At 36.7% G+C, this 9,652-nt stretch overlaps 1 protein-coding gene across 7 annotated transcripts in view; it reads left to right on the top strand.

Moving 5' to 3' along the window:
* Positions 1–9,652, top strand: part of unc5ca (unc-5 netrin receptor Ca) — a 214,184-nt gene that overhangs the window by 179,783 nt on the left and 24,749 nt on the right. For all 7 annotated transcript variants that reach the window (XM_089130606.1, XM_089130605.1, XM_089130607.1 and 4 more), the window contains one exon: positions 8,777–8,968. In XM_089130606.1, coding sequence (XP_088986732.1) covers positions 8,777–8,968 — 192 coding nt within the window. The remainder of the gene's footprint in view (positions 1–8,776; positions 8,969–9,652) is intronic.

The raw sequence follows: 9,652 nt of genomic DNA, 5'->3' as shown, positions 1-9,652 counted from the left end.
TTTAAATGAGCGATCTTTTCGCTTGATAAGACCCTTATTCATCGTCTGAAATGGTTTTGAACAGTTTGCAGTTTGCACTGAAACTGTCTTTTGGACCTTGAACCGTTTGGTTCCCATTGAAGTCCATTATATGGAGAAAAATCCTGGAATGTTTTCATCAAAAACCTTAATTTCTTTTCGACTCAAGAAAGATAGATATGGACATCTCGGATGACATGGGGGTGAGTAAATTATCTGCTAACGTTTTTTTTTTAAAAGTGAACTACTCCTTTAATATCAGGTGTAAACAGGGCCTTAAGGCAAATTTACATGCTGTCACACTAGATAGTTTCAATGTATTGTAATTGTCCATTTTTTGATTATAGTATCACTAGATTGAGTAGTTCATAGTTTAGCAAGGAACATTTTCAATTGCAACACTTGTATTTTTTGAATTAACTGAGACCTGAAACTTACTGTATGCAACTTAAAGGGATACTCCACTTTTTTTTGGAAATAGACTCATTTTATAACTCCCCCAGAGTTAAACAGTCGAGTTTGACCGTTTTCGAATCCATTCAGCAGATTTTCTGGTATTTAGAAGAATATCAGTAACCAGACACTTTCTGGTCTCATTGACTTCTATAGTAGGAAAAAAATATATACTATGGAAGTCAATGGGACCAGAAACTGTCTGGTTACTGATATTCTTCTAAATATCAGAAAATCAGCTGAATGGATTCGAAAACGGTCAAACTCGACTGTTTAACTCTGGGGGAGTGGTAAAATGAGCCTATTTCCAAAAAAAGTGGAGTATCCCTTTAAGTACTGTACACAAACACCTTAAGTTACACAATACTGATGCTTTGTTGTGCAACTGTAACACAAAAATGCATTTTAAATATGCACAGTGGCCACATGCACACAATGCATTGACTAAGCTCTCACGTTTACATACTAGCTTTTTATTTTAGGTCTGTACTTATGTTGAACCGTGTGTGTATGTGTGTGTGTGTGTGTGTGTGTGTTTGAGGGGACAATGTTATCTCTTTTCTCCTGGAGCTGTATTATTTATTAAACATTTTGTGCAGTCGCGGCACCCCCTCCTCTACAGCCGCTCTCCCTCCTTCTTTCTCTCGCGCTCATGTTCAAAGAAAACGTTTAATCTTCCAGATACATTTTAATGGCTGCATTTAGTAGCTTGGCACTTTTATCATCAAAGCTTGAGTTGGAGCTTGTATGATTGTTTCTCGGGTGAAATGAGTTAAATGACTCAAGGCGTATGATGGCAAGAGTTAAAGAGGGACCGAGTGCAGAAGAGATCTCTTGGATTAAACGCGGGCGTACTTCACATCGAAGCCAACAGGAAATGTTGTGCTGCTACAAAGCATATTGATTTAGGTATTAAAATGAGTCAGAGTCATCTGAAGATATTGCTCATAAAGATGCTAACGATATTATTTTAAACATGTGAGATATTACGAGTGTGTTTCAAAAACTAGTGAGCTGCCTAGACATCAGTTTAAGGCATGTATCTTTCATGCATGTTTGCGCTATCTCGCGACCAATTCGTACGAGTGATTCAAAAGTGGCTAATTCGTAACAATTCGTACGAACTCACTCGTACGAATTCGTACGATTTGTCTAAACCCACGTGACGGTTATGTTTAGGGGCGGGGTTTAGGGGTAGGTCATTCGTACGAATTCATACGAATTGGCTAATTCGTAAAACATGTACGATTTAGCAAAATCGATAGATAGTCGTACGAGTGAGGTCATACGAATTAGCCACCTCGTAAAATTCGTACGAATTCCCGTGAGATCGGTTTGAGCATGCAATCCCAGAACGCACTGTGACAAACGCCGTGTAAAATCACATAAAACATGAATGAAATGTAAATTATAATTATTTTAGTCTCTAAGTGTTGGTTCAATTCTGCCCAATATTTGTGTGTGCTGTTTATTATTAAGCTATGCGTATTGCAGGGTTAGCTTAGCAACATGCTAACATCACGTCAGGGCGTTTTCACACCTGAAAGTCCGCACCAAGGTCCGAAATTCAAGTTTTGATACATTTTATACTTTATGTTGTGTGAACTGCAATATTTTTTGTTCAGCTCTGCTAATTCAACCTTCACACTCCTATAGAGAGCCTAAGTCCCGCCCCTCCGCTTCCGGCTCATGGGACCTTATTTCGGAAAAAATATGAATGGTAGTCAATGGCGAGAGACAACTTATGGTTTTATTCCGTCTGAACTGTGCCCTCGATTACACATATGATGTTTGTCAATTTAAAAGATAATCCTGAAAGTCAAAAACGTCACAGTTTGTCATACAACAGAAGAGTAACATTTAGTTTTATGTGAAAATCGCTCTGTGAACTACATCTCCCGGGAAGAGAAACGAGATCCGCTGCTCGTGTGTGTGCAGTCTGGTACAAAACACTCAGGTAGGACGGCGTAACGTTACGATTATAACGTAAGACTGTAGAAACAATGACAGACAGCCTCAGTAAAGTTAACTTCATTCATTGAGAGAAAATGTATGGAAGCTTGTTTCCGCCACTGAATAAAAAAATTAAGTAAATAATTGCGACTTTTTATCTCACAATTCTGACTTTTTTTCTCACAATTGCGAGATAAAAAGTCAGAATTGCGTGATATAAAGTCGCAATTGCGAGTTATAAAGTCAGAATTGCGAGATATAAAGTCCGAATTGCATGATATAAAGTCAGAATTGCGAGAAATAAAGTCAGAATTGCGTGATATAAAGTCCGAATTGCGTGATATAAAGTCAGAATTGCGTGATATAAAGTCCGAATTGCGTGATATAAAGTCAGAATTGCGAGATATGAAGTAAGAATTGCGAGTTATAAAGTCAGAATTGCAAGATATAAATTCAGAATTGCGAGTTATAAAGTCAGAATTGCGAGATATAAAGTCGCAATTGCGTGTTATAAAGTCAGAAATGCGAGATATTAAGTCAGAATTGTGAGATTTAAACTATTCTGAGGGGGAAAAAAAGTTAGTCTTTTTTTCCCCTTAGAATTGGCCTAATAAGTCGCAATTGCGAGTTTATATCTCACAATTCTGAGAAAAGATGTCAGAATTTCGACATATAAACTCGCAATTATGTGTTATAAAGTCAGAATTGCGAGATGTAAACTCGCAATTGTGAGAAAAAAAGTCACACTTCTGTCTTTTTTTCTCAGAATTGCGACTTTATATCTTGCAATTCTGACTTTATATCTCGCAATTCTGACTTTATATCTCGCAATTCTGACTTTATAACACACAATTCTGACTTTACAACTCGCAATTGCGACTTTATATCACGCAATTCTGAGAAATAAAGTCAGAATTGTGAGATAAAAAGTCACAATTATTTATTATATTTTTTTATTCAGTGGCGGAAACAAGCTTCCATAAAAATGTGCGCCTTTGGGGTTTGTAGTCTTTGTAATTACGTATTTTCACAGTCTTATACCTCAACGGTTTTACATCAAACTGCGACTTTCTTTACTTTAAAATGTATCTTTTAAATTGACAAACATCATATGTGTAATTCAGGGCACAATTCAAACGAGATCAAAATATTTGTTGTCTCTCGCCATTGACTACCATGCAATATTTTTCCGAAATAGGGTCCCATGGTGGTCGACCAGAAGGGGAGGGACTTAGGCTCTCTATTACTGATGGAATGTAAAATCAGTGAAGATTAGCCACCAGGTCAACACTATATAGGCCAGTGATACAGTTTCACCTGTATCGACCGATCTTCAGGGTAATAATAATGTTGCATTTTATAATAATAATCATGTTGTTGTTTTTTTGTGAGAGACTGTACTCCACTGAAAAGATGATAGTTTAACTTTCTTGAGTGTGTGCGCTCAGTTAAACCCCTGTGGATCGATGCCGAGGGAATCTGATCAGCAGAAGGCTCTTCCGCAGACGATCAAACTGCCTTCCCCTCATTAACCCTCTCAGCATCTGCACTGTCCCAACACTTTAATCACTTCCTTCATGCAATCAATAGCCTTTACAAGCCAAGCGTGCTCCTGCATAGAAACATCCTTTCTGCCGCACGCAAACGCTCACGTGTGCACGTGTCTGAATGCATAAATGCAACACTGCTTTTGCTTTCATAATACATGTTTCTGGTCTTATTGTGAATAATCTTCAGTGTTATTCCAATGAAAACGAAAAAACAGCTGTCTTTGTAGCTTAAAAGAGACTAAAAAACAATAACAATGAAACATACTTCTAAATCATTTATTAAATGGATACTTCAGGATTTAGCGTTAAGCTTTGTATTTGAAGGAAACTTGTAGTATTTTCGAATTACCGTGCTGTCCACCCTCAGATATATGTATTTTTAGTCTGGAAAAAATCCACCGATGACCCAAAAATCATCAGTAGTCGGGTCTGTCCCGCATATCCTCAACCCGCCCATAGAGGGCGATCTCACTCACAGAATGAACACATAGTGTCGGCCATCTTGTTTTGGAAGCTAAGCTAGCAGACTCTTGTTCTGTGGAGAAAGCTGAGTAGTCGGAGATACCATCCTCTTTTCCCCGGGCATGTCCGGCAGTCGATGTCCGGGATTCAGCTTTTGCTTTCTGCAGTCGCCATTCATTGTTTACATGCACAGCTTTTGTTTCAATTCTGATTGGTGAATCTGAATGTAGTGTTTACATGAACGCTGTTGATGTGCGTTTTAACATTGCTGAGAAAATTCCCGCTCCTCCGTGAGAGATACGAGACCGGTGCGTCTCACAGGTGTCACTCATCGGTAATCACGCCACCGGCCTCGCGCCGTTCTCCCGCGGCCCTCACTCGTCCCGCTCGCCACAGGAAACATGATGAATGGCGACTGTAGAACGCAAAAGCCCAATCCCGGACATTTCGGGCGATCTCGAAACACATTTTCGGGTAGTCACATCACGAGATTCACTAGTAGCCTAGACTTGTTGTTTAACGACTGCGCTCTATTACCGGTAGGCGTGGCCTCCTAGGGCAGCGAAGCAAGTGCATTCTGGGAGTTGTTGTCTTTCATCCACATGAGCCAAAAATACATTTTTTAGCTTTTCTCAGTCTAGAAAGCTCCAAATTCAAAAATAATTCCACATATCTTCTACATAAATGACCTTTTTAAATACACATTCATCTTTCCAGAGGTGAAGTATCCCTTTAACATTAGTATATGTACCTGGGCTGACATTGAACTAACAATGAACAGCTGTGTTTTTATCAACGTTAAAAAGATTAATAAATACTGTAAAATACTTAAATGCGTGTTAGTCAATGCATGAATTAACATTAGTAGGACCTTATTGCGAAGTGTTAGCAAAATTATATGAATAATTATTTGTATAGATCCTTCAACAAATTCGACTCTGCGTGAAAGTCATTGTGTAATTTGTACACCGCGTATCGGTTTCACACACACACACGCAGAGATCAGACCGTAATGGTTAATGAGAGAAATAACTAATGACAATCATGTTTGGTCACAGTCAGTAATCGAATAATATTAGTCATTAGGACACAGCTGTGATCAATTTTTCCACTAATTGTAAATTAATTATGGGTGTGAGCAAATCAATACTGCCGAGGAAAGATGATTCTGCGGTCACTGAGGAAAAACTATAACGACATGAGAGATGATGAAAGGTCACATGCTCAACGCTGTTTAGTGTGACCGCCTGCTGTGACACACACTTGAACGGCTGCTTTATACTGTAAACACACATTTTTTTTTGCTCTCAAGGTTAGTTATTTCACTGTCTAGCTATTTTGTTTACTGAGTCAAGCATCTCTATTATAATTGCTCATACTTACTGTTAAAGGAGTAGTTTACTTTAAAAAAAAAAAACTTTTGCTGATAATTGACTGTCATCCAAGATGTCCACGTCATTCTTTCTTCAGTCGAAAAGAAATTAATGTTTTTGATGAAAACATTCCAGCATTTTTCTCCATATAATGGACTTCAATGGGAACCAAACGCTTCAAGGTCCAAAAGACAGTTTCAGTGCGAACTGCAAACTGTTCAAAGGGCTTTAAACGATTCCAGACGATGAATAAGGGTCTTATCTAGCGAAACGATCGCTCATTTAAAAAAAAAATAACAAAGTTTAAGTTTTATAAGCTCAAATGGTCGCCTTGCTCGTCACAAAATGCAAACTGTTCTATGCACAGCTCTATAAATATAATGTTTTTTTGTGTAGGCCTATTACATCCAATTGTTATCCATACACACAATACACTCACATAAAGCGATATACTACAGTGTATATTTATTCAATTGTAAGATGTAACTAAATTATCGCCCAGCTCTTTATATAAAGTTGTATAAAAATATGACCCTGGATCACAAAACCAGTCACAAGTCGCACGGGTATATTTGTGCCAAGTCTGCCAACTATACATTATATGGGTCAAAATTATCGATATTTCTTTTATGCCAAAATCATTAGGATATTGATTAAATATGATGTTCCATGAAGATATTTTGTAAATTTCCTTACGGAAATATATAAAACATTCATTTTTGTGAGTGAATGCAGCACAGTCCCGAACATAAATGACAACTTTAAAGGCCAATTTCTCAATGTTTTTTTTTTTGGTACACTGTAAAAAAATATTGTTGGTTTAACTTAAAAAAGTAAGTAACCTGGTTGCCTTAAAAATTTTTGATTGAACTGGAAAAAGTGAGTTAATACAATGAAGGAGAATGAATTAATCATAACAAACTCTAAATAAGAAGTTATCTGAACTAAATAAATTAAGTTGATTTGACAAAAGAAAAAATGTTGTGATAACAAATCTTGAAAATATCTTTTTTTAAAAATATTTTCATGGAACATCATATTTAATTAATATCCTAATGATTTTTGGCATAAAAGAAATATTGATATTTTTGACCCATATAAGGTATACCCTCAGATCTCGGCCAAATATTGTCATATCCTAACAATTAAAAAATGTACCCATGTGATTTGGTTTTGTGGTCCAGGGTCACAAATATGTCCAAATTCATCTGCATATAGACTCACTTAGGCGTTACGTACTAAAATAGCACATCTACATTTTTTGATTGCTTGTTTCGTCGCGAAAAGTATTTTCACCCCGCTCTAATCTGCTAAATGTGACGAAGGTATGAAGATATTAAGATATAATTATCAACATCATGATTTTCTGTAAATCTGCTTTGAAACAATTTTGTGTATTTTGTGTGTGTTGTCATTTTTGCGCCCTCTGCTGGTAAGGTGGATCAGTGTGGGCTTAACCAATGAGCTTAAGTCTGTGAAGGATCCTAATGAATATTCATAACCCTGAGTATAGTCTTTCTTTAAGACATGCAGCTGTCAATGTCAGCCTGATAAGTCGGATGTTTGAAGCATGAGTGGAGTTTTAATCTGTGTACCTTTGTTGCTTTCTAATGCGACTAATGAGTGATGAGTGCCAGCGTGCGTATCCAATAGATACATAAGAGGGGATTTAACCACACACACACACACACACACACTTTAAACATCAGAGACTGTGACGATTTTAGCTGCTTCTCTCTTTGATGTTTCAGCGCTGCGGTTTCATTTTGGCCCTGATCCCCTTTTAATCTTCACATACACAGATTCAGAACGCTCTCACACACACACACACACATGGCACGCACGCAGAGAGAATCCACAGGAAAAGAGGTCGGATGAACATGTCACTATTGTTCTCCTGCAGTCTGCTGAAGAATGAGGCTGATTTCCAGGAAGATGAGCAATATGGCACGTAATAATTTATAGGCTCATTAAATTAAAGGACTGGATTCTCTTCTCTCAGTCCGACTATTTTCAGGGTGTTTTTTTCATCTTCCTGCAGTCGGCGGTCTAATTTTCTCTCTCTTACTGTGAAAACTCCTTTTTAATGATTGATGCACAGGGTTTATATACTGATTAATGCCTTTGTTTTAAAGGCCATTCTCGGGCGTGACCTTTAACCCATATGCCGCTACGATGATCTGTCATTTGAAATGAAACTCTGCACTGAGTGTTAAAAATAGTTGAATCGGTAGACGTTATTCAACCATTTTAAAGTAATAATTTGCAACTTTGTTATCATATAACCTTGTGAGAGGCATTCAGTTATCGTCTGTGCAAAAAAATGCTTTGTTGGCTATGTTTAATAAGCAAATATGCTATTATGTAAATAACATTTGATTTTACCTATCTGAATGTGTGACTGGTGTGGCATAATCACATTTAGTATTTCTGCACGATATAGTATGTATAATGTGCACAGTATGCGAATTTTCTGAACACATTATATGCCTGGATCAGTGCTATTTTAGTATTATTTATAAACTATTATAAATAATAAATTATTGGATAATAATATAATAATAAAATAATAATTCTATAATAATATTGTATAATAATAATAATAATAATATAAATTATTGTATTTATTAATATTTTGAATTTGCTTTTATTTTAATTTATATATATATATATATATATATTAATTATTATTATTTATTTATTTCTAATTAAGTTTATTTTATTTCTATTTTAGTTTTAGTTTAAGTAATTTTACTACTTCAAATGAAACTCATTTTATTTTGTTTAATATCCCAGGGGGGTATCATCTAATATTAAAATTTTATTTTATTTTATTTATTTATTCCACTAATCTTATAGTGTTTTAAACATGTCACCATGGAGTAATGACTACTGTTTCTTTAACTAGCAGACAGTATATAGTAGTGTATTGATGGTGAGCGTGCCCTGTGTTTGTCTGTCCCGCAGCGGCTCCGGGTGGAGATGAGGTGGCGCTGTACGTGGGCATCATCATGGCGGTGGTCATGTGTCTGGTCGTCTCTGTTATCGTGGCTCTGCTCGTGTATCGCAAGACGCATCGGCGCTTTCACTCTGACATCATCGACTCGTCTGTGCTGAACGGTGGCTTTCAGCCAGTCAGCATCAAGCAGGCGCGCTCAGGTGAGACCATACAGCTTTTAGTGCTGAGCTCGGATTGGATTTATGTAAAGAAATTTTTACTTTTATTCAAAAATGATGCATTAAAGTGACAGTAAATACTTTTATAATGCTACAAAAGTTTATTTTTCAAATAAATGCTGTTCCTTTGAACTTTCTATTCATCAAAAAATTTCGATAGTCCACTTTAGACATTCCACTAACTATAAGTAACTTTTCAACTACATGTCAACTATCTCTCATTAGAGTATTAGTAGACTGTCTACTTAATATTTTTTAGGTTATGGTTAGGTGTTAGGATTCGGGTTAGAAGAATAAGTTGACTTGTAGTTGCAAACACAGAACGTTCCCCTAACGTTCCCGAATGGTCCCATGAGGTTATTTTTTTGGGAACCAAACAAGAACGTTATAGGAACGTTCCATGTAGGTTATTTTTAGGTTCCATTTTTATAACGTAAGGAGAACGTTCCGGGAACCTTCCCCTAACCTTAAGGGAAAGTTCTAGGAACGTTCTGGGAACCAAAAACTAACGTTCCCAGAACCTAAATTTGTTTGCTGGGAAGTTGCTTATAGTTAGTCGAATGTCTGTTGGGGGACCATCACAATAAAGAGTTATCAAATCTTAAGCAGACAGTCTTCTAATACTCTAATGAGAGATAGTTAACATGTAGTTGCAAAGTTACTTAT

The sequence above is a fragment of the Pimephales promelas genome, chromosome 4, assembly GCF_988280905.1.
Source record: "Pimephales promelas chromosome 4, fPimPro1.hap1.1, whole genome shotgun sequence".
Classification (NCBI taxonomy): Eukaryota; Metazoa; Chordata; class Actinopteri; order Cypriniformes; family Leuciscidae; genus Pimephales; species Pimephales promelas.
This window is presented reverse-complemented; position numbering and strand designations above follow the sequence as displayed.